The 24,338-nt window shown below is 45.1% G+C and overlaps 1 protein-coding gene across 2 annotated transcripts in view; it reads right to left on the reverse strand.

Annotated features, from left to right (window-relative positions):
• LOC115083878 (gastrula zinc finger protein XlCGF57.1-like) overlaps nucleotides 1-19,717 on the reverse strand; it is a 56,778-nt gene extending 37,061 nt beyond the window's left edge. The window contains exon 1 of one of the 2 annotated variants that reach the window (XM_029587932.1): nucleotides 19,055-19,717. In XM_029587932.1, coding sequence (XP_029443792.1) covers nucleotides 19,055-19,078 — 24 coding nt within the window. In that variant the 5' untranslated portion in view covers nucleotides 19,079-19,717. The remainder of the gene's footprint in view (nucleotides 1-19,054) is intronic. The other variant, XM_029587931.1, reaches the window with a different exon arrangement.
• Nucleotides 19,718-24,338: the final 4,621 nt, after the last annotated feature.

Raw genomic sequence — 24,338 nt, forward strand, 5'->3', positions numbered from 1 at the left:
TAAATTACAGCGGTTAATGAAGGATATATACGGTAGATTATATAGAGGATATATATGGTAGCTTATTTACAGCAGTTATGGCAGGTTATAAAAGATAACTTATTTAACATTTAAACAAATATATATAAAATATTAGATTATTTACAGCAGTTATGGCAGGTAATAAAATAACTAATTTTAACTTTTAACACACAGGTTGTACAGATTGTACGGTAACTATGGTGCGATGAGGTGTATGGTGGGTGGGGGGGTGTATAGGGTGGGTAAAGGGTGGGTAGATGGGTTGCAGGGGGGTGTGACTGGGGGGGGTTTCAGGGGGGTTGATTATGAGGGGTTGGTTTCGGGGTAGGCCTGTCTGAAGAGCCAGGTCTTAATGCCTTTTTTGAAATTGGGTAGTGAGGGTTCAAGACGGAGGTGTGTGGGGAGGGAGTTCCAGAGGGCGGGGCCTGCGATGGTGAAGGCTCTTTCTCTGGTGGTGGAGAGGCGGGCTGTTTTGAGGGGGGGGGGGTGAAGGGTGCCTGTAGGGGTGGATCTTGTCTGGCGGGTTGAGAGGTGGAAGTGGGGCATTTCCTTAAGCCAGGGGGAGTTGTTTTTGTAGAGCGTGTTGTGAAGAATAGAGATGTCTATTCTTCACAACACGAAGTAATGGAGACGTCGGGCAGCGATGGTCGCAAAACTCACACATGCACCCACCATCCACACTCCTGCTCTCTCCCGCATGGTTCCACCTATCCCTAATCACACACAGACACCCAACCACACTCCCACTCTCCAACAAGCACTTACCCATCTACACTTCCACAAACCCACACCATCTCACACATGCACTCAACCCCACACTCCCACTCTCTCCCATACACCAAACCATTCCACACTCCCATTCTATCACATAACCAACCATCCTCACTCCCACATGCTCACTCCCACATCCTCACTCCCGTCCACAAGCACCCATCCAGTTAAACTCCCACTCTCTCCCACACATGCACCCATCCATTCACTTTCCTATTCATTCCCAAACACTCCCACACTCACCCATCATATATTGGGGGTATTTCGAATATTGATTACTGCAATTCATTACTTCTGGGTCTTCCTCTTTCCACACCTTGCCCATTACAGGTGTTACAGAATGCTGTCGCCAGAATATTGACAAATAAAAGAAAATGTGACCATATTACATCAGTGCCAATTGAACTCCATTGGCTGTCCATCACATACCGGGTTCAGTACAAAACAGCATGTATTATACAGCAACATCATCTACGGTGAAGAAACAGAATGGCTCAATACAGCCATTCGACTGCATGTCCCTCAGAGAAACCTCAGGTCGGCAGACAAAGCTCTATTAAATATCCCATCAATAAGGTCTGCCCATCTAAGTCAGGTCCGCGAAAGAGCTTTGAAATACATTACCTACGCAACCAAGACTTCAAGCAGATTGCAAGAAGTTTAAGAGCGAGCTAAAGACATAGAAACATAGAAACATAGAAATGACGGCAGAAGAAGACCAAACGGCCCATCCAGTCTGCCCAGCAAGCTTCACACATTTTTTTCTCTCATACTTATCATTTTCTCTTAACTCTTGGTTCTATTTCCCTTCCACCCCCACCATTAATGTAGAGAGCAGTGATGGAGCTGCATCCAATTGAAATACCTAGCTTGATTAGTTAGGGGTAGTAGGGGTAGTAACTGCTGCAATAAGCAAGCTGCACCCATGTTTATTCCCTTTACCCAGACTATGTCATACAGCCCCTATTGGTTGTTTTTCTTCTCTCCTGCCGTTGAAGTGGAGAGCCATGTTGGTTATGCATTGAAAGTGAAGTATCAGGCCCTTTTGGTTTAGGGTAGTAACCGCCGTAACAAGCCAGCTACTCCCTGCTTTGTGAGTGCGAATCCTTTTTTTTTTTTTTTTTTTTTTTCTTCTCCCCTGCAGTTGAAGCTATTCTGGATATGCGTGAAGCCTCAGCTTTTCTTATTCCCCTGCTGTTGAAGCAGAGAGCTATGCTGGAAATGCTTGATGTATCAGCCTCTCCCATGCCATGAAGCAGAGAGCCATGCTGGATATGCATCGAAAGCGAAGTATCAGGCACATTTGGTTTGGGGTAGTAACTGCCGTAATAAGCCAGCTACTCCCCGCTTTGTGAGTGCGAACCCTCTTATCTTCTCCCCTGCCGTTGAAGCAGAGAACTATGCTGTATATGCTTGGAAAGTGAAGTATTAGGCTTATTTGGTTTGGGGTAGTAACCACCGTAACAAGCCAGCTACTCCCCTCTTTGTGATAGCAAATCCTTTTTTCCACATTTCCTCTTGCCGTTGAAGCTTAGAGCGATGTTGGAGTCACAGTAAGCATCTGTATGTTTATTTAATAAGGGTATTGTCTCCGGGCAGTAGCCATCTTTCTGGTGAGCCACCCACTCTACATTGGCGGTCTCTTGACTTTATGGATCCACAGTGTTTATCCCACGCCCCTTTGAAGTCCCTCACAGTTCTGGTCTTCACCACTTCCTCCGGAAGGGCATTCCAGGCATCCACCACCCTCTCCGTGAAGAAATACTTCCTGACATTGGTTCTGAATCTTCCTCCCTGGAGCTTCAAATCGTGATCCCTGGTTCTGCTGATTTTCTTCCTACGGAAAAGGTTTGTCGTTGTCTTTGGATCATTAAAACCTTTCAAGTATCTGAAAGTCTGTATCATATCACCTCTGCTCCTCCTCTCCTCCAGGGTGTACATATTTAGATTCTTCAATCTCTCCTCGTACGTCATCCGATGAAGATCCTCCACCTTCCTGGTCGCCCTTCTCTGTACCGCTTCCATCTTGTCTTTGTCTTTTTGAAGATACGGTCTCCAGAACTGAACACAGTACTCCAGGTGAGGCCTCACCAAGGACCTGTACAGGGGAATAATCACTTCCCTTTTCTTACTCGATATTCCTCTCTCTATGCAGCCCAGCATTCTTCTGGCTTTTGCTATCGCCTTGTCGCATTGTTTCGCAGACTTCATATCATTAGATACTATCACCCCAAGGTCCCTCTCCTGCTCCGTGCACATCAGCCTTCCCCCCCCCATCGAATACATTTCATTCGGATTTCCACTCCCCATTTGCATGACTTTGCATTTCTTTGCATTGAATCTCAGCTGCCATGTCTTTGACCACTCTTCCAGTTTCCTTAGATCCCATCTCATTCTCTCCACTCCTTCCGGCGTATCCACTCTGTTGCAGATCTTAGTGTCATCCGCAAAAAGACAAACCTTACCTTCAATCCCGTCCGCAATGTCGCTCACAAAGATATTGAACAGGACCGGTCCCAACACCGATCCTTGCGGTACACCACTTATAACCGCTCTCTCCTCAGAGAAGGTTCCATTTACCATCACACATTGTCTTCTGTCCGTCAACCAATTTGCAATCCAGGTCACCACATCGGCACTCACTCCCAAGCTTCTCGTTTTATTCACCAGTCTCCTGTGCGGAACCGTATCAAAAGCTTTGCTGAAATCCAAGTATATGATATCGAGTGCTCTTCCTTGATCCAATTCCTTGGTTACCCAGTCAAAAAAGTCAATCAGATTTGTCTGACAGGATCTTCCCCTGGTGAATCCATGTTGCCTCTGGTCCATCGATTCTCCGGACTGTAGATTGTTCACTATTCTCTCTTTCAGCAGTGACTCCATTACTTTTCCCACCACTGAAGTGAGGCTAACTGGTCTGTAGTTTCCAGCCTCCTCCCTGTTGCCACTCTTGTGAAGCAGGACCACCACCGCTCTTCTCCAATCACTCGGCACCACTCCCGTTTCTAGGGATCTATTGAACAGGTCACACAGTGGAGCCGCCAGAACATCTCTGAGCTCCCTCAATATCCTTGGATGAATACCATCAGGCCCCATGGCTTTGTCCACTTTTAGGTTCTTTAGCTCTTCCCACACATTTTCTACTGTGAAAGGATTTTCATCTATTCCACTTCCCTCCAGTTTCTTGTTGTGTAGAGATGGTCCTTCTCCAGGGTCTTCTTTAGTGAACACAGAGCTGAAGTATTCGTTTAATATTTCTGCCATTTCTTCGTCACTCTCCACACATTGATCATTACCACCTTTCAATTTTGCTATACCACTTTGGACCTTTCTCTTTTCGCTGATGTATCTGAAAAATGTTTTGTCACCATTTTTTATCTCCTTGGCAATCCTCTCTTCCGCTTGACTTTTTGCCAACTTGATTAATTTCTTTGTCTCCCTCAGTTGATTCAAATATGCTTCTTTGTGCTCCTCCCTTTGGGATCTTTTATATATCTTGAATGCTGTTCTTTTAGCTTTAATTTTGTCAGCCACCTCCTTTGAGAACCAGATAGGTTTCAGTTTCCTTTTGCTTTTCTTTACATTTCTAACATATAGAGCAGTTGCCTTGGTGATTGCTCCTTTTAGATTGGTCCACTGCTGATCCACATCTCTCTCGTTCTCCCATCCTTTTAGTTCTTCCTCCAGGTACTTACCCATTTCCTCAAAGTCTGTGTTTTTGAACTGTAAAACTCGGGTCTTTGTGGTTCTTTTCCCTATTCGTTTATTGATATTAAACCATACCGTTTGATGGTCACTGCTGCTGAGGTGGGCTCCCACCTGGACATCTGAGACATTATCTGCATTAGTGAGCACTAAGTCGAGTATAGCTCCTTCTCTCGTGGGTTCCAACACCATTTGTTTGAACAAAGATACTTGCATGGCATCCACTATCGCTCTACTATTTTTAGTTTCTGCAGATGGGATTTTCCAGTCTACATCTGGCATATTAAAGTCACCCATGATCACCACTTCTCCCTTCTTACCTATCTTATGGATGTCTTCAACCAGCTCTCTGTCCAGCTCTTCCTTTTGGTTTGGAGGCCTGTAAACCACTCCAATATAAATGGATGCTCCGTCATCTTTTTTTAGGTCGAGCCATAGAGCTTCTTCCTTACCCCAACTTCCTTGTAGCTCAGTTGCTTGGATGTTTTGTCTGACATAAAGAGCCACACCTCCCCCTTTTCTATCCTTTCTGTCCTTCCTTAACAAGTTGTAGCCTGGTATTGTTGTATCCCATTCATGAGATTCTGTGAACCATGTTTCTGTTATAGCAACAATGTCTAATTCTGCCTCAGCCATTAGGGCCTGCAGATCTGGGATTTTATTTCCCAAACTATGAGCATTTGTGGTCATTACCTTCCAGGTACTCTCTTTAAGGTTATTACATTTCCTGGACTCCTTATAAGATATTAGTTGAGATTTGTTATTCACTACACTCTTTCTTTTTGTAGTTGTGCCACTGTTGACAGAGTTATTCCTCTCAATTAGATTTTTCTTTTGGTTATGGATCCTGAAATACTGCATGCATTGTGTTTTTTCCCTCTTTTCTGGTAACACTTCAATGTTTTTCTCATGAACTTCTTCAGTTTTTAATATAGAGAAGGCTTGTTCTTTTTGCATTTGGTACATTGTGTGTCTCCTCATCACAGGTCTAATTCTACCAGAGCCCACTGTATTCCTGGATTTTAAAGCGTTTCTTAATGACCTGTTTGAGTGGGGGGGTATACCTGTTGACTGCTCTTCTGTCAAGAATGGGTGACTGTGGGTCCTTCCTGAGCCTAATGAATTTCCTTTTCTTGACTCCTGGTTTTTCTGTGATATTGGGGAATTATATTCTGAGTAATGCAATGTGGGTGTATTATTTTTAATTGAAGCTAATTGATTTTTAATGTCAGTCAACTCCTTTTTCAGGGAAGAGAGTTGTGCACAAATTGGGCAAGCTCTATGTTTCCAGATGCTTTCCCTCAAAATAAAGGCTCCACAGCAGTTACATTGGATAGTCCTCATCTTGGTAATTTATGATTTGTATGTCCTTGACTGTTACCAATGTACTAATTTATGTCGCTGCCAATGGCAAGTTAGGCAGTCTATATTAGAAAACAAGCCCCAGGGGTGGGTGGGTAGAGGGGTAGGGTGGGTGGGAGTTAAACAGTTAAGCCTGGGACAAGCTGGGTAAAGCAGGGCACTTCTGGACGGTTATCTTTGCTTTTTGGTCAATTGTATTAAAAAACAGTCTTTATGCCCCAATATTTTAGTTTGAATAGATTATTTCTGCCAGCTAACCCCAAAACAGAGAGATTATACAGTTTACAAGCTGGAGAGAGTTTTTGTTGGGGGGGGGGGGTTTCTAACTTTGTGCAACAAACAGCAATTTAACTTACTAGAAAATTATTATCTTACTATAAAGAAAATTAAAACAGGCAGGAATTAGGCACAGAGGCTTTCTGCACAAATACAAAGCAGTAAGCCCTGTGCAAGCAAACAGCAAATGAACTTACTGGAATAATTTCTTACTATAAAGAAATGAAACACACTATAAATAGGCACAGAAGCTTTCTACACAACTTCAAGAATAATCTGAAATACTTAGCCACGATGCAGGTTCAAAGCAATAAGCAGAATTACTTAAGCCACAATGCAGGTTGCACAATGAATATACACGTCCTCCAAGGGAAATCACTCCAGCGTGTGCACAGGACAATGGTTTCTCCTACTCTGATTACCTTCCTCAAGGCCTGAGACACACCCAATTCACTTAGATTACGTCACTTCTGGACGGTTATCTTTGCTTTTTGGTCAATTGTTTTAAAAAACAGTCTTTATGCCCCAATATTTTAGTTTGAATAGATTATTTCTGCCAGCTAACCCCAAAACAGAGAGATTATACAGTTTACAAGCTGGAGAGAGTTTGAACGTGCTTACGCGGACATAACTAATTAGTGATCCTCACCTTTCTTTTAATTGTAACAGAATTGTATATGCGGACACAACTAAGTAACGATCTTTGGGTTTTTACGGTATTTATGTTTTCTTTATGATGTTTAAAGATTATTTATCTTATTACCATTTTATGCTTTTTATGTTCACTTTGTAATAACTGGGGTTTTTTTTTTTTTTAGTATTTTTATATTTGATGTGTTCATTAATTCTTAACTATCCTTTTTTATAATATTTAATTATTTTTAACTGAATTATTTTATTTCCCTGCTTCCACTGGTTTGTAAACCGTTGTGAAGGTCCCCACCGAGGCAACGGTATATAAAAATCAATAAACTTAAAGCCTTCTCCCAAACACATGCACCCATACACACTCCCGCTCCGTCCCAATCACATGCACCCATACACACTCCCGCTCCGTCCCAATCACAAGTGCCGATCCACATTCCTGTTCTCTCCTAAATATATGTGCCCATCCGCATTTCTGCTCTCTCCCAAGCACACGCACTCATCCGCTCTCTCCCATGCGCACGCACTCATCCGCTCTCAACACACGCACTCACTCATCCGCTCTCTCCCACACGCACTCACTCATCCGCTCTCTCCCAAAGACACGCACTCATCCGCTCTCTCCACACGCACTCACTCATCCGCTCTCTCCCACACGCACTCAACCGCTCTCTCCCAAAGACACGCACTCATCCGCTCTCTCCCACACGCACTCATCCGCTCAACACACGCACTCATCCGCTCTCTCCCACACGCACTCATCCGCTCTCTCCCACACGCACTCATCCGCTCTCAACACACGCACTCATCCGCTCTCTCCCAAAGACAAGCACTCATCCACTCTCAACACACGCACTCACCCGCTCTCTCCCAAAGACACGCACTCACCCGCTCTCTCCCAAAGACACGCACTCATCCGCTCTCAACACAAGCACTCATCCACTCTCTCCCAAAGACACGCACTCATCCGCTCTCAACACAAGCACTCATCCGCTCTCTCCCAAACACATGCACTCATCCGGCTCTCTCCCAAACACACGCACTCATCCGCTCTCTCCCAAAGACACGCACTCACCCGCTCTCTCCCAAAGACACGCACTCACCCGCTCTCAACACAAGCACTCATCCACTCTCTCCCAAAGACACGCACTCATCCGGCTCTCTCCCAAACACACGCATTCATCCCGCTCTCTCCCAAACACACGCACTCATCCGCTCTCTCCCAAACACACGCACCCATCTGCATTCCCTGCTGTATCCCAAACATACTCACCCATCCACACTCCCACTCTGTTCCCCAAATACATACTTATCTCACTCTCACAAGTTCTGTTACACAAAGACACCCACTCTCTGCCACACATAAACACACACACCCACCCACCCATCCATCCACACTTGCTCTCAGGTCTTCCCTATCTCTTCAGGGATTTTCTTTGGCCACCTTCAGCATAGGCTTTGCTGGCAGCCACCGGGACTGTTTCATTTCTTCGTCCGCCATTGTGATGGGCTCTGCTCGGGGCCTGCCGGGTCCTCTTGTTCTGGGGGCAATGTACCCTTCCCCATCAAACTCTGACAATGTTTGTGGCATGAAAGGGCAGCTGCCATAGTCACATTTAAGCAATATTATCTTCTGCTTTTGCAGGGATAATCTCATGATGAGAGCTATGAGACTGACCCCCGCCACAGCAGGAGATTTGCGCTCACTTAAACGCGACTCCTTCTGTCAGCTGGGGGGGGGGGGGGGATTGAGGTTGAATACTTTAAAGATGGCACAACTAATGGCACTTCCTTTTTGCTTTGGTGCTGATGAGTTGGGGGGTTTGTGTAACCCTGTCAGGACTTTACACTGTCCTCCTACCTCTGTAATCAGACTTTGCACAATTACTTTCAAAATCAGGCTTTCTGGTCACCCTAGTAGGGGTTGTAATTTATTTACACTCACATAACACAGATTTCCAGAGGCGGATTATATTTTAGGAGACCTTAGAGCACTGGGGTTCAACAGGGCAGAGAGAGAGTTCTCTGTGTGTCCATAATCAGGGTCAAATTGAAACCTTGGCATCCATAAGGGGTTTCTCCCCTAGAAATCATCAGAGGTTGTGTGCGTGTAAAAAGATTCCCTCTTCCTCCCCAGTATTCTTGTCTTCCCTTGACCATACTCTTCATCGGGGTTCACAGCAAGAACCTGAGCTAAACTAATTAATGTGGTTCCCTGGCCCACTCCAGAATTGGCTTCCTGGTAACAGGGAAATGGGTACTGGCTAACAGGCCCCACCCTGCGTGTAGCTCAAGTTCTCATTATTGCTACCCAAATGAAGAGAATAATGGAAGCAGGCCTAGACTGTGCAATCTTTGGCAATGCTCCAGCATGTATAAGAATTTGGTATGGCAGGCAGTTCCTTTATTTTGCTTGCATATGCCTAATTCCCAGCCTGCATGTAATTCAGCTACAAAACAGTCCAAGAGCAGGACTGCAGCAAATGAAAACCAATTAAACACAGAAGCTGGAAAAAAATATATATCAATAAGTAGGACAGCACTACAAGAACTCCCCATGCAATAAGGAGAAATTACTACTTACCTGATAATTTCCTTTTCTTTAGTTAGGACAGGTAGATCCAAAAATGTGGTTTATGCACCTCTACCAGCAGATGGAGATGGAGCAAAGCTGACATCACTGCAAAAGTCAGCTGTGGACAAACTAACAAAACTTGATTAACAGATAACCATTCCAGCACTTAGCTAACAGGAAAACACTGCGATCAGACAAGGAGTGTAATAACACTAAACTAGGGAATGGCGTAACATTTACCAGTAACCCTTGGTAACCGCAGCAATGCAGGAGGACAATAGCACAACCATCCGGCAGCCAAGGGCACTAAGATGGATCCACCTGTCCTAATTAAAGAAAAAGAAATTACCAGGTAAGTAGTAATATCTCCTTTCTTAGGATATGAACAGATGGATCCAAAACCAGTAGGATGTTCCAAAGCTACTTCCGAACAGGACAGGAGGCTGCCCATAGTCCGATCTACATCACATGCGCAAAGGTTAGGTCCTCCCAGGCCTGCACATCCAGGCGGTAATGCCTGGAAACGGTGTGTAAGGATGACCACATCGCAGCTCGGCAAATGTCGACAGGAGACAGCAATCTAACCTCCACCCATGACACTGCCTGAGCCCTAGTGGAATGTTCCCTAACCTGACTAGGCCATGGCTCTCAGCATCCACATACTTGGCCGTAACTATCAGCTTAATCCAGTGGGCTATTGTAGTCTGCAATGTTGGCTCACCCTGTTTACTCCCACTGTGGAGAACAAACAGGCTATCCGTCTTCCTGAAAGATTTAGAAAGATTTAGAAACCTCCAAACACCTCAAGATATGCCTCGACAAGTGATATTCCTCCGCATCTCTTTCCCTGTCCAGAGACGGCAGGGAAATTGACTGATTTAAGTGAAAATCCAAGACCACTTTTGGCAAAAAAGAACAATATGCAGCTATATCACCTCCGGAGTCACCTGTAAAAACGGCTCCAGACAAGACAAGGACTGCAGTTCGGATACTCTAGGCATAGAACAAACTGCTCAAGAAACACCGTCTTCAAGGTCAGTAGCCTCAAGGAAAGGCTATACATTGGTTGAAAAGTAGGGCCCACCAAAAAATCCAAAACTAGATTAAGACTCCACAAAGGCACCAGTAATTGCAAAGGAGGACGAAGATGCTTCATTCCTTTTAAAAAACTGCCTGCTGTACCAAGGGTCCACCATTCACCTGATCTTGGAAACAGGCAAGAGTCGCTACCTATACCTTTAATGAATTAAGGGCCAATCCTTTATTCAATCCATCCTGCAAAAATTCCAAAATGAGAGGAATCTTAACCGAATAAGGAGGAACCCTTTGATGTTTGCACTAAGCCTCAAACACTCGCCAAACTTGCACATAGGCTAAGGAAGTAGAGAACTTTCTTGCTTGCAGAAAGGTGGCAATCACTGCAGTGGAATATCCCCACTTCAGCACTCGAGCCCTCTCAAGGGCCATACCGTAAGACAAAATCAAGTCAGATCTTCGTGAAGAACAGATCCCTGTCATAAAGATCCCTGTGAGATGGAAACTGGAGGGGAGAATCCACCAGGAGCCTTCTGGGCCAATCCAGTGCCACTAGAAGTACCATCCCTATGTGAATCTCGATTCTCTTAATCACTCTACCCAACGTAGGCCATGTGGGAAAAGCATACAGCATCTTGCCCTCCAGCCACTCCAGCACAAGGGCATCAATGCCCAAGGACTTTGGATCTCTCCTGCAACTGAAGAAATGAGGAACCTTTGCATTGCGAGAAGTTGCCAGCAGGTCCAGAAACTGAAGACCCCAGTAATACACTACTAGCTGAAACGCCTCATCTGACAATTCCCATTCTCCTGGATCCAGACTGTCTGCTGTCTGTTCCACTCATGCCACAAATTGGGCTATTTCCTGCGACACTTGCTGTCTCTTGGTTCCTCCCTTCCAACTGATGTAAGCCACTGTCGTTGCATTGTCCAACATTATCCGGATCGCTTGACCCTGCAATCTGTTGCTAAATTGCAAGCATGCCAACTGGCCTTCCAGTTGATTGATGCTCCAGAGAATCTCTTCTGTACTCTAGCGCTCTTGCGCTGTCATCTCCTAACAGTGAATTCCCCAACCCTGGAGGCTCACATCCGTCGTGAGTAATCTTAGGGAAAGCCCTTTCTTAGATGATACACTTGTAACCACCACTGCAAGTGTATGCACACCTCCATTACTAGGTGAAGCCAAATCAAATAGTCTTGAGACTGTGGGCTCCAATGAGACAGCAGAGTGCACTGAAGAAGACGCATATGCGCTCTTGCCCATGGCACCACCTCCAGGGTTGCCTGGAGATTAGACCACACTGTCAGCTGAATCATGTTCGTTAGATGCACCTGCGCCAACAGCTTCTGATTACGGCCCTCTGACAGAAACACCCTGCCCTGCTTCATGTCGAGCCTAACACAAAGATACTCTAGTGACCGTGATGGCTGAAGAGTGCATTTGGCCAAGTTCACCACCCAACCTAACTCCTGCAAGAAGGAGACCACCTTGTGTGAGATGCGAAGTCTCTCTTCCAGACTCTTGGCTCAAATCAGCCAGTCGTCTAAGTATGGATGTACTAGAATCCCATCCTTTCTCAACTCCACTGCACTGCCACCATAACCTTGGAAAAGGTTCTGGGTGCAGTGGCCAAACCAAAAGGTAGAGCTCGAAACTGATAATGATGCCCCAAAACCTAAAAAAACTGAAATAGTTTATTTATTTATTTATTTATTTAAAACTTTTATATACCGGTATTAGTATGCAAACATCATACCGGTTAAATAGTTGATGCTCTAGCCGGATGAGAATATGCAGGTCTGCCTCGGCCAAGTCCAGACACGTTAGAAACTCCCCCGAATACATGGTCATTATCACTGAGTGCAAGGTTTCCATGCAAAAGAGTCACCCGCAAATGAAGGTTGACCCCCTTAAGATCTAGGATGGCGCATAAAGAGCCCTCCTTCTTGGGCACAATGAAATAAATGGAATATCGGCCCGTATTTTCTTGAGACATGGGCACTGGAATCACAACCCTCAGGCTGAGTCTTGACAATGTACACTCCACTGCCTGTCTCATCTGCAGAGAGATGCAGGGAGACACCATGAAAACATCCCAATGAACACTGCGAAACTCTAGCGCATAGCCATCTCTTATCTCCTGCAGAACCCACTGCCTGATGTGATTTTGACCCATCTCCGATAAAAAAAAAAGAGGCGACCTCTCCCCCCATCTCCTTTTCCCAGTGATGGGTTGGCACACCTTCATTGTGATGCTTGGGGGGTGGGGGGGGGGGCTCCACTACCTGAGCCTGCACCCTATCAGAGTTGCCTGGGACGAAAGGACTGAGACCTACCCAAAGGTTGATCCTTCTGAAAGGCCGCTCCTCTGTAGGGTCGAAAAAGTTTGGATCCCCTAGTACGATCTCTCTGAAGGAGTACAGCGTCTGTTTCTTATCCTCTGGTAACCAAGGAACCTGGGACTCTCCCCACTTATCGACCATTTTCTCTAGCTCGCTCCCAAACAAAAGCGAGCCTTTAAAAGGCAACCTGTAAGGTTAGACTCTGTGGTTGTATCGGCTGATCAATTTCTCAGTCATAGCTGATGCTGGTCGCTATTACCAAAGCCACCCCTCTGGCTGAATTGCAGACCAAATCGCAGCCTGCAACTGCCAAGAAGGCGGCTGCTGCTTCCATCACTGCCCTGGAATTCACACCAGATCCATCGACCTCCTGAGAAAGAAGTAAACAAGAGCGAGCCACCAGGGAACAACAAGAAGCTATCTGCAAATTCATTGCAATTGCTTCAAAAGCCTGCTTAAGGATGGCCTCAATTCTCCTATCCTATGCATCCTTCAAAGCTGCTCCCCCTTCTATGGGGATAGTTGTCTGCTTGGTAACGGCATACACAAGCACATCCACTTTCGGAAAGTGCAATTGCTCTCTCACAGCTGGATCCAGGGAGTACAGTCCTTCCAAGGCTCGTTCCCCTTTAAAATGAACTTCCGGGATGCCCATTGAAGATCAATCAATTCTTGAATGCCCTCCATATTAGGGAAGAAACAAGAGGCTTTACGCAAAGGAAACAAAATGGGATCTTTCTTTGGCTCAGACATGGATTCAGCCCCAGGTACTCCCAGTATCTTTAATGTCTTGGAAATCAGAGCCGGTAACTCATCTCTATGAAAGAAACACAACATAGTTCTATACAGCTCCAATCCTGGAGGAATTTCCCCATCTTTATTTATTTAACATATTTCTATACCAGACTTCATGAGTGGGATTCATATCAGGCCGGTTTACATGGAACTAGGGGATAAACCAGAGTAACCAAACAAGCAGGCAGAAACAAGTAAAGTTACATATAACAAGGGGATTGAACTTGGGAGCTATAGTAGCTAGGAAGTACACAGAGAGGAAAAACTACATATAAATTATAAAAGTCAGGTTATGAGATTAGAAAACATTCAATTCCTTGTGCTGAGTCTGACTAGATATTTGAGTTAGGGAAAGGCTTGGAGGAAAAGCCACGTCTTGAGTTTTCTTCGAAAGGTAAGGAGGCAAGGTTCCAGTCTTAGGTCAGTTGGTAGTTTGTTCCAAAGGACTGGGCCTGCTGTGGAGAAGGAACGTTCTTTGGTGGATGTTAGACGTGTGGATTTAGTAGGTGGGACTTGAAGGGTTCCTTTATATGCCTCTCTGATGGGTCTTTCGGAAGCATGGTGTTTGAAAGGGGTCTGAAGGTCCAGTGTGAGCTGTTTGTGGATGGTTTTGTGGATTATGGTGAGTGCTTTATGTAGAATTCTGTATTTTATTGGCAGCCAGTGTAGGTTTTCGGAGGATGGGGGTGATGTGAGCATGTCAGTTAGTGTTGGTTAAGATTCTGGCTGCTGTGTTCTGAAGCATTTGTAGAGGTTTTGTTGCTGAAATGGGGAGCCCCAGGAGTAAAGCATTACAGTAGTCAGTTTTCGAGAATAATGTAGATTGAAGGACGGTTCTGAAGTCCTGGAAATGGAGAAGTGGTTTAATTCTTTTTAGAACTTGAAGCTTATAGAAGCAGTCCTTGGTGATATTATTAATTGATTTCTTTAAATTCAGATGATTGTCTAAAATGACTCCTAAATCTCTTGTTTGAGAAATCCGTGTGTCAGGAGCTGTAAGATCGGTGTTAATCGAGTGCTCAGGGGAGATAAGAAGGATTTCCGTCTTGGATGCGTTGAGAACCAGATTCAAGCTAGAGAGGAGACTTTTTATGGATTTCAGGCAATTTTCCCAGTAGTCAAGCGTTTTTTGCAGGGATTCTTTTATGGGGATCAATATCTGAACATCATCTGCATATAGGTAGTGTGTTAATTTTAGGTTAGTGAGCAGATGGCAGAGAGGTAGTAAGTAGATATTGAAGAGGGTTGGAGATAACGAAGAGCCTTGTGGGACGCCTAGCGTTGATTTATAACTTGGCGATTCTTTGTTGTTGACTCTATATTTATATTTTATTTAGGGTTTTTATATACCGGCATTCGAGAACGCAGTCCCATCATGCTGGTTCACATTAAAACAAGTGTGCATCGTAAACAAAACTAAAACAATGGTGCGGAAAAAGGCAGTTACAAATAACAGGGAGATTAGAACTTGGCAGAGAGAGAAGAGAAAGGACAGGTTATTAATTCAAACATGTAACGATAGTGTAAAATAATATAAAATTCAAACAAGAAGGTTAGTCATGGTGTATGTGAAGGTAAGGATTGGCGTGGAAGGTAGATCAGTTTGAGTCCGGGAATGCTTGTGTGAATATCCATGTCTTTAGTCTTTTTTTGAAGGTTGAGATGCATGTTTCAAGTCTGAGGTTTGAAGGGATAGAGTTTGAAGGGATAGACTCTAACCTTGTAGCTTCTGTTGTTGAGGAAAGAGTTGAACCATCTGAGGGCGAGACCCGCAATTCCAATGTCTGATAGACGGTTTAGCAGGATGGCATGGTTTACCGTATCGAAAGCCGCTGAGATATCTAGGAGGACCAGTAGGTATGAAAGTCCTTTGTCAAGACCTAAGAGGATGTGGTCTGATAGGGAGATGAGAAGGGTTTCTGTGCTGGAGGATTTCCAGAAACCATACTGTGACGGGTATAGTATTTTGTTTTCCTCAAGGTAGTTAGAAAGTTGTGTGTTCACAATTTTCTCTGTGAGCTTCGCTAGAAACGGAAGGTTGGATATGGGTCTGAAATTGTAGAGTTCTTTTGTATCCAGATTGGGTTTCTTCAAGAGGGGTTTGAGAGATGCAGTTTTTAGCTCATCCGGGTAGATTCCTTGGGCTAGAGAGCAGTTTATGATGTTGGTTAGAGATCTGGAGATGGTGCTGGGGATGAGGAGCAGAAGTTTAGTTGGGATGTGATCTGTCGGATGGCTGGAAGGTTTCATTTTCTTAAGGGTGGATTCTATCTCCAGAGTGGTAGTCGGTTCGAAGGAGTCAAGGATGTCTCTGGGACAATGGGTGGGGTTAGAGTTGAGGGTCGGGGGGGGATTGTGTTAGTGGGGAGGAGTGCGAGTGTGTTTGTAATTTTATCTTGAAAGAAGCGTGCAAGTTCATTGGCTTTAGATTGAGCTTGTTCATCCGGGATGGTGGGGGCAGCGGGTTTTGTGAGTTGGGATACGAAGGAAAATAGAGCCCTGGCATCATATTGTATATCGTGGATTCTGCTTGCATAGAATTATTTTTTTGTCTGTATAAGAGAGGTCTTGTAGAGATGGAGGGTATGTTTGTAATCCGAAAGTGTTGTGGTGTTGGGGTTCTTACGCCATGTGCCTTCTTTGTGTCTGAGGTCTAGCTTCATTTGTTTAAGTTCTGGGGAGTACCAGGGTTGTTTCTTTTTTTGTGACCAATTGATGGATTTTGTCATTTTCGGGCAGAGTTTGTTGGCTATTGATTCCGTGATACTGCTCCAGGAAAGAAGAGCAGAGTTGGGGTTGGAGATATCCAATTTAGGAAGATCTTTAGTTAGATGTTCACTAAGAATGTCTGAGGGACATACTTTCCGGAAGTGGATGGCAGAGTGAGGTTGAGTTTTAATAGGATTTACTTTAGTAGCGAGAGTAGTTGATATCAGGGAGTGATCTGACCAGGGTACAGGGGTGCAGTCTGGGGCATTATTGTAAGACAGGTTTGAGTTAATGAATATGAGATCAAGCGTGTGTCCTGCTTTGTGGGTAGGTTTATTGATGATTTGTTCAAAACCCATAGCTCTGAGTGTGGAGAGGAAGGATTCGCAGATAGGAGAGAGTGGCGATGCGTCAACATGTAGATTGAAATCCCCCAATATCATAGCCGGTGAGTCTGTATTGATGTATTTGGCGATAGTTTCTATGAGAGGGGAGGCTTCAGTGTCAAGTATTCCTGGTGGAGCGTAAACCAGAAGAATTTGGATGTGTTTTGATTTGAATAAACCAAGTTCCAGTTTTTTTGAGGAAGACTTGACTGGTTGCTGTGTGAGCTGGAGTTCTTTCTTGGTGGCTAGTAGAAGCCCTCCTCCTCTTTTTTTGTGTCTTGGGATTGAGAAGAAGTCATAGAGGTGTATCGGTAGTTGGTTTATCAGGGGAGTGTCGGAACTTTTTAACCAGGTTTCTGTGATGGCACAGACGTCTGGTTTGGAATCTAGCAGGTAGTCATTAAGGATGTGGGTTTTCTTTGTGAGGGACTGGGCGTTGAAGATCCTGGGGGTAAGGATCGACTTCATCATCTGTGCCATCCGGGTCCACATCAGGGAGACACGCAGCAGATCTATACGTACTCCGACCTCTTACCCACTGCATCAGACGTACAGGATTTGGCCACCTGCTAGCCTGACCTGTTAAGACTGGCCAGGGCCGGGGACTACACTTTAGGAAGAGACTGGAGTCTTTGAAAAACCTCCACCCAAGAAAAGGCAGAGGGATCCATGCCAAAACCAGGGGGCATCGGTCCTGTGCCCACTGAACTACCTTGTCCCGCTGATGAACCAGTTAGTGGAGCTCCAAAATCAGGCGACCCCTCTGGCAGCTCTTTTCCCATTCCCGCATCAGGCTGGGAAGAACCAGGCTTAGTAAAATCAGACGAAGGCCATTTCCCCTGAGCCTCCAAATAGCACTGACAGAAGTTAGAGGGAACGCCAGGATGAGATGCCCAAATATGACAAGCAGCACAGAGGGTAAGGCGCTTAGGCTTCTTTGCTAAAGGCACCAGTCTGTCAGTACGCTTTAACAGATGTCTGATAAGAGTACCTCCAGCTGTATTCGTGCTGCAAAAAACTAGGCGCCCAAAATTATAAGCGTCCAAAAATTAGGTGCTCAAAATTGTGCCTCGATGAGCGCCCAAAAACTGAGCTGCTCAGATAGCACACGTAAATAAGTGTGCGCGTGTGAACGCCCAGGCAGATGTGCTCAACAAGGTGTCCAACCAGCCGCCCAACCAGGAACACAAACTGGGTGCACAACCTCCTACTTAGCTTCCTCCTGATACTACGCAGCGGGAACCATAGGGAGCAGCATGAAAAATAAAAACCTTGACGGCAGTCAGGATAGGAAAGCAGACACTCAATTTATGAATGTCCGTTTCCCTAACCTGTGGCTGTGCATGGGTTAGGAAAATGGATGCTCGTTAACTGAGTGTCTGTTTTCCTATCTGATGCACAGCCACATCTCCTGGGCACCCACTGTCATGGACGTGCTAGTGAAGCACAATGTAGCCCTAGTGCGTCCTTTTTAGCCCAGCAGCTCATCTGCATACTGCATCGGGCACCCAGGAAAGGGGGAATGTGCTGGCATTGAAAAAATGTGCGCCCAGTTTGGACACACATTTTTTCGTGCTTGGTACTGCATCAGCCTGAAAGTTATTCATAGTTGTGTACACATTTTTTGTGCACAAACTTTCCTGCTAGTGCAGCAAGGAGTTTTGCACACAAAAATGGCATCTAAAACTGTGCATAATGCTTAACACCCTTGCTTTGAAATCCCCTACTATAGAAGAGTGTTTCCCAACCCACTCCTGGAGGCACACCTAACCAGTTGGGTTTTCAAGGTATCCATAATGAATATGCATGAGATGATTTGCATACACTGGAGATCCAAGGTAAGCACATCTATCTCACGCACATTCATTGTGGCAATCCTGAAAAACAACTGGATTTGGGTAATTTCAGGAGATGGATGAGAAACATTGCTATAGAAGACAAAAGGTATTAACACCTCCCTCCCCACACGAACATACAAGTACATCAGCAATGCAGAGACATACACTGGCTTAACTCATATTTTGTGGGTATAAAACAAGTACAAATAATGCTTTGTATACATAAAATGATTTTAATGTGCAGAAATCGTAATTTGTGCTTGTTTAGTTAAATTAGGAACATTGCAAAGACTCTCCTACATTAAAAAAAAAGTGCAGTCTATGCAGACCGAGCACACATTTTAACTTGGGGCAGTTTGCATATACTGCAAGTCCGTGCACTTTTTAACTCTCGATCCATTAGCATTCCAGCATCTTATTGCATTGGAAGTTAAAAATCTTTCTGGCCAGCACGTTAGGAAATGAATGGTAGCTGTTAGATCACGGTTTTAATGCTTCCTTTATTACATCAAGCATAAAGTCAGGAATAAATTAACAATTTTTCAGAGTAACAGTTTGAAAAGACAGGAAGTGGGGGGGCAATCTCCTACCTGAGCAGAAGCTCCTGCAAGCATTTTCCTCTTTACTTTTGCTGCTTTCAGGATAAAAAATGAACTGTGAGCTCTTTCTCAGGCAGGGGAAGAGGCCGTTTGTCTACTCAGTGCTGGGCTAGCGAAGGAAGTTCAGGAAAGAGAATCTCTCTTTCCACTTTTTCGGATGTCTTCAGTCTGGGTCCTCAGAGTAAACTTCATCAGTCTGCACCCGGCAGCAGGGTTACCAATCTAATCTCCAGATCTGGCGGCTATTACAAACCTGATAGAGATCTTAAAATTGTGAACGTGATTGGAAGCAAATTTAGCTTCAAATCTAGCGACTTTGTTTCAACTCTAAAATCTCCTTCGGGTTCCCCACTTAGGGCAACACCTCTAGGTGCAAGAATGTGAGAGTGAGACCTCCTCGGGCTAGAGTGCCTCATGTGCAAGAGAGTTAGACCTCCTCGGGCTAGAGCGCCCCAGCACTACGCAAGAGAGTGAGACCTCCTCTAGCTAGAGCGCCCCAGAAATGCGTTGGAGAGCGAGACTTCCGCTGGCTAGAATGCCGAGGTGCCCGGTCCTTCCCCAGCAGCTCACGCCTCATGTCGCGCCCTGCTGGCCCCTCTGCCACTGCTTCACGCAACACACAAGGGACGCGGATGAGGTCACTGCTGAGCTCTCTTTGTCTTTCTGTACTGAAGGCTAAAGAAATAGTCACAGCCAGGAAGAAGAAAAAGAGTCAACAATGTTATTATTCTATGAGTCAACACTAAGCACACAGACCTTAAAATGATGATAATTCAGAATAGGACCAATGGTAAATATTCACCCACAGTCGCAAACAATCCTTTTTCAAGGGCTCATTTATTTCATGCACTCAGTTTGTCCGCTTCCAACATGATGGCTTGACGGCCTTCGTTTCCGGTATGCCCTTGAAAAAGGATTGTTTCCACATCCGAAACACGGTCCCATGTCGGGCAGAATTTACCGGGCTATCAGGCCGATACACTGTTAGCTGGCATTCGGACGAGCCAGCTTTATCCCCCATTCAGTAAGGGGTAATAGCGCGTCCAAAACGCCCCGCCCCCCCCCCCCCCCCCGAACCTAATAGCGCCCGCAACATGCAAATGCATGTTGATGGCCCTATTGAAGGGGTCTGAACGCTTCAACCTGACAAAGGACTTCATGTACCAGAATTCCCTGCTTCATGACGGGTTTACTTACAGTCTGCAATACAGCTGTAATTAGGACATTGAGAAACTCTCTGTCAGCACATTGCACATTTTCATTTTTTGGCTTCGCTGTTCTTATTCTCTGATAAGCTTTCACTGCTGTAACCTAGAATAGAACAATGGATGTATTATGTGAAGGGCTGTATTACTGCAGACTCGCGAATTCCTTTCCAGAACTGCAAGTCCCAGCAGCCTCTCCTGCAGAACATGGGAGAAGTTTCACGAAAGTTCCAGGGTGTCTAGGGAGGGGGTCAGTAGCCCCTTCAGCCGGAATATGCTTGCTCAGCAATGCTTAGAACGCATGTGTAAAAGATAAGAACTGTAAAGTGCATAAGAGTCTGCTCCTGGAGGGGAGGGGCATGCAGTTGTACTGAGCCTTTGTCTTAGCTGCATCTTGCTGGCAATAAAAGTCTATCTTTACGGATCAGTTGTCTGGACCTCCTTACTGACTAAAAAAGAGACGGTTACATTTGGCGAGCCTCAGCCAGGAGGTACCGGGGACGCTATTTTAGCCCCCCAGTTGGTCCAGGGGATTTTGTGGCGGAGTGATCCCCCAGACTTGCCTGGTGAGTGGCCACCGCTGAGTTCAGTGATCAGGTATCTGAGGGGGTCATTCCACGGAGATCCTCTGAGACCTTTGGGCTGGTGATCTGGGAAGAAGGCTTTCGTGACGATCGGAAGAACCCTGCAGGCGAGTATTATGGGAATGATGGGAAAAGTGAAGAATAGCTAAAAGAGTAGCAAATAACCGGTCCATCCGTGAGGGGACCGAGGGGGCTTTGATCACACCCCAAGCGGTGGTTTGGTAGGAATTGCATTCCGAAAGCCACGCGCATAAAAAGAGGAAAAAGAAGTAACGCATACGATAGTGGGAATAGGTTTCTTGTTGTGTGAAAGTGACCCTTTTGTGTCTGACGGATACGGACCCCTTACCTATCCGTCTTCCCTTCCCTCCTTTGTCTGTGAATTCTATCCTGATGGGAGGGGGCGGTTCGACTCCATTAAAAGTCATGACGGAACACTATAGGGAAGTGTTCGATAGGCATAAATGTACAAAGCCCGGAATGATTCAACAATGTACCCATAGGTGGCCCAGTTTGTGTGTAAACTGGCCTCCGGTAGGGACTTTCGATTTCCAAACGGCCACAAGGGTCCAGAATATAGTTATACGAGAAGGGAATCCGGGTTGCCCTGAGGATTAACCGTACATAACTGCTTGGATTGCAGTTATTGAAAATCCTCCGTCGTGGGCAAAGAAGCTAGTAGAGGGAGCCGCCCTCGTAATGGTAACTCAAGTACGCAAAATGGGGAACCGGAAGTCCCCAGTGTCTGTCTGTCTGTAAGGTACCTGTAAAAAAAAAAAAAAAAAAAAATATTCTACTGTGGTAGATCGGTTAGACAAATTTCTTTTTGTGATCAAATGCATTATTTCTTTTGATAACTGCTATCTGTGAATTGCAAGCACATGTACCAGGGATTTTTTTAATTGTTTTAAACCCTAATAAGAAGAGTTTTGGTTTACAGATGCTGCACAAGACTACTATACAACTAATTAATTTACAGTGTTAAGTTAAAATACTGATTTGATTGCTGAAGAATGCATTTACTGGTGTTGAAGTTTAGAACTTGATGGCAGTTAAGGGTTAACGGCAGAGATAATTACAGGAGAGAGGAGGGGATCGAGCCAGAGAGAGAAGAAAAAAAAAAAAAAAAAAAGGGGACATTGGGCTAGCCTGGGTGAATGAAGACAAAGAGAAAGAAAAATTGTTTCGTTTGTTTTAACAGAACATTATTGAAAGTTAGTTCATGGTGTGCGTATGTGAATAAAGATAGAATTGTGGTATGTTAATTAAAAGAAATTGTAGCTCCGAGTTTCTGCTGATTAAATTTATTCTCCAAGGTCCTTGCTAAAACTGTCTGTAATCTGACAAAGGATTGCTACTTGCAAAGAAATACCAGAACCAAGGGTCCCTTACAAATCATTTAGTGCCTTATGATGCAGGCTATTTTTAAGACATTTTATAGCAGCAAATTAATTGTTACAGTACAAAGTGGAATGGTGGTGCGTCCCACTGCGCGTCAGTACGTAGTGCGTAGGCATTCAATATGGCTGTGCGTTTCATGCTGGCATTGCTAATCAGAAGTTTTAGTTTTCTCATATCTTCTATCCCAGTGTCCTCCCTATGCTTATCTTTCTATTCTCTAATACCATGTTAATTATTGTTCTTACTTGTCTCCTATATATTATCTGTTATTTAAAAGTTACATTGGAACGCATGATAAAGTATGAACTCTCTTTTGCTGACGCAGTTTATTTTGAAGCTGTCTCTGGGAAATTTAGAGAAATGATTAAAAAAAAAAAAACCAGAGAAAACAAAGACTTAATATTAAAAATTTTGATTCAGTGGCAGGCGCAAGATAAGGATTATTGGAAGTTGTGGGCAAGAGAAGGGGCCACTATGCAAGATTAGGAACAAGAGCAAATATGAGTCGACCCAAATGATAAAGTGGTGGCCCCCCCCCCCCCACATATATATATATATATTGCAATTATGTTCTTTTACCACTGGTGGGGGCTGGGCTCTGGCTATTACCATATGTTCTTAGTGTTTGCAATGTAATTGATACAAGGCTTCCAAGGGTTTGATCATCACTCCTGCACACCTAAAGCGCCCCCCTTGGATCCTTGCCTGCAGATCCAGGTTTACTTTATTGAATTAACCCAATGCCAAACTTACAAGTAAGAAGGAAGCAATGTTTTGCAGCTTCTCAGCCTCGTCAGAACTGATTTGCCTCCAGGCGCAGGTCACCTATTCAATTTCCAGATGGACAGTGATCTTTTCATCGTATTTTGAGATGTATGGGAACAGGGATCAGGAAGAGAAGGAAAGGGCCCGTCCCTGCAACCAGGAACTTAATAATAGAAACCCGACATCCGAAAGAAGCTGCAGAAGGCCGAAGGCTTTGAGGGCATGAGCCTCAGCCAGTTAAAAGCTATAGCAGACCAGGTATGTGGAAATAGAGAAGTGGAAGAGAAAAGAGAGAAGCAAGTAGAGACATGAAGGAGAAAGTGACTGTTAGCCGCCGCTCTCGAGGACACGCGGACGGGAAGGAGCCAAGACAATGGCAGACCGCGAAGAGGAGGGGGAACAAGACCCCCTTTGGGAAAGAATCAGTGTGCGTACTGCAAAAATGAAGGCCATTGGAAGAGAGACTGTGAAGAATGGCAAAAGAAATACGGGAGCCCTGCAGTGAATACTAACGACAAAAATGGACCTGCACCAACACAAAGGGGCCGAGGAGGAAGGAGATCGGACAACCCCCACTGGCAGATGGCGGGGGAGGCGACAAGGAGCATACAGCCTGAAGAGACCGGGAGGGAAGAATCCCCACTGACCCTCTGGTGGAGATCCACGAGGTAACACAACAAAAATCAGGGGCCTGTTGGACTCAGAGGCCAACGATCTGTCATGACTGCACCAATCGGCCCCCCCGACGAAAGAGACTGTTTTTATAGTGGGCGCCTCAGGTCAGGTACTCACTGCCCCTCTGCAGAGAGAATGAACTATACAAGTAGGCGGGACCATGGTATCCCTTATCTGATGGAACCTGCTGTGTAAGCCTCAGACCACATTGAGATTTCAACCAACAGGGGAAGTTAAAGCCTCCTTCGGGGACCATCCAGTGATACTCATCTGTCCCCTCCAAGAAGAATGGAGACTACATCTTCCCATAGTCGAACGAACCATCGAACATCGATATGAAAACAACACCCCCCTCAACAAAAACGAAGACAACTGATGGATAGCGTGCCTAAAGTATGGTCCGAGCAGAACCCGGGAGGAATAGCTATCGACGCTACCCCCATATGGATAGAGATGAAACAGAATGCACAGGTGATTAATCAACCTCAATACCCCATTCCATATATGGCCAGACAAGGAATCCAGATACACCTGCAAAGACTGTATGATTTGGGCATTCTTCGGCGAATCCGATCTGCTTGGAACACCCCTTTGTTGCCAGTAAAGAAGCCTGGATCTAATGACTATCGACCAGTACAAGACTTA

This window comes from Rhinatrema bivittatum, chromosome 2, assembly GCF_901001135.1.
Source record: "Rhinatrema bivittatum chromosome 2, aRhiBiv1.1, whole genome shotgun sequence".
Classification (NCBI taxonomy): domain Eukaryota; kingdom Metazoa; phylum Chordata; class Amphibia; order Gymnophiona; family Rhinatrematidae; genus Rhinatrema; species Rhinatrema bivittatum.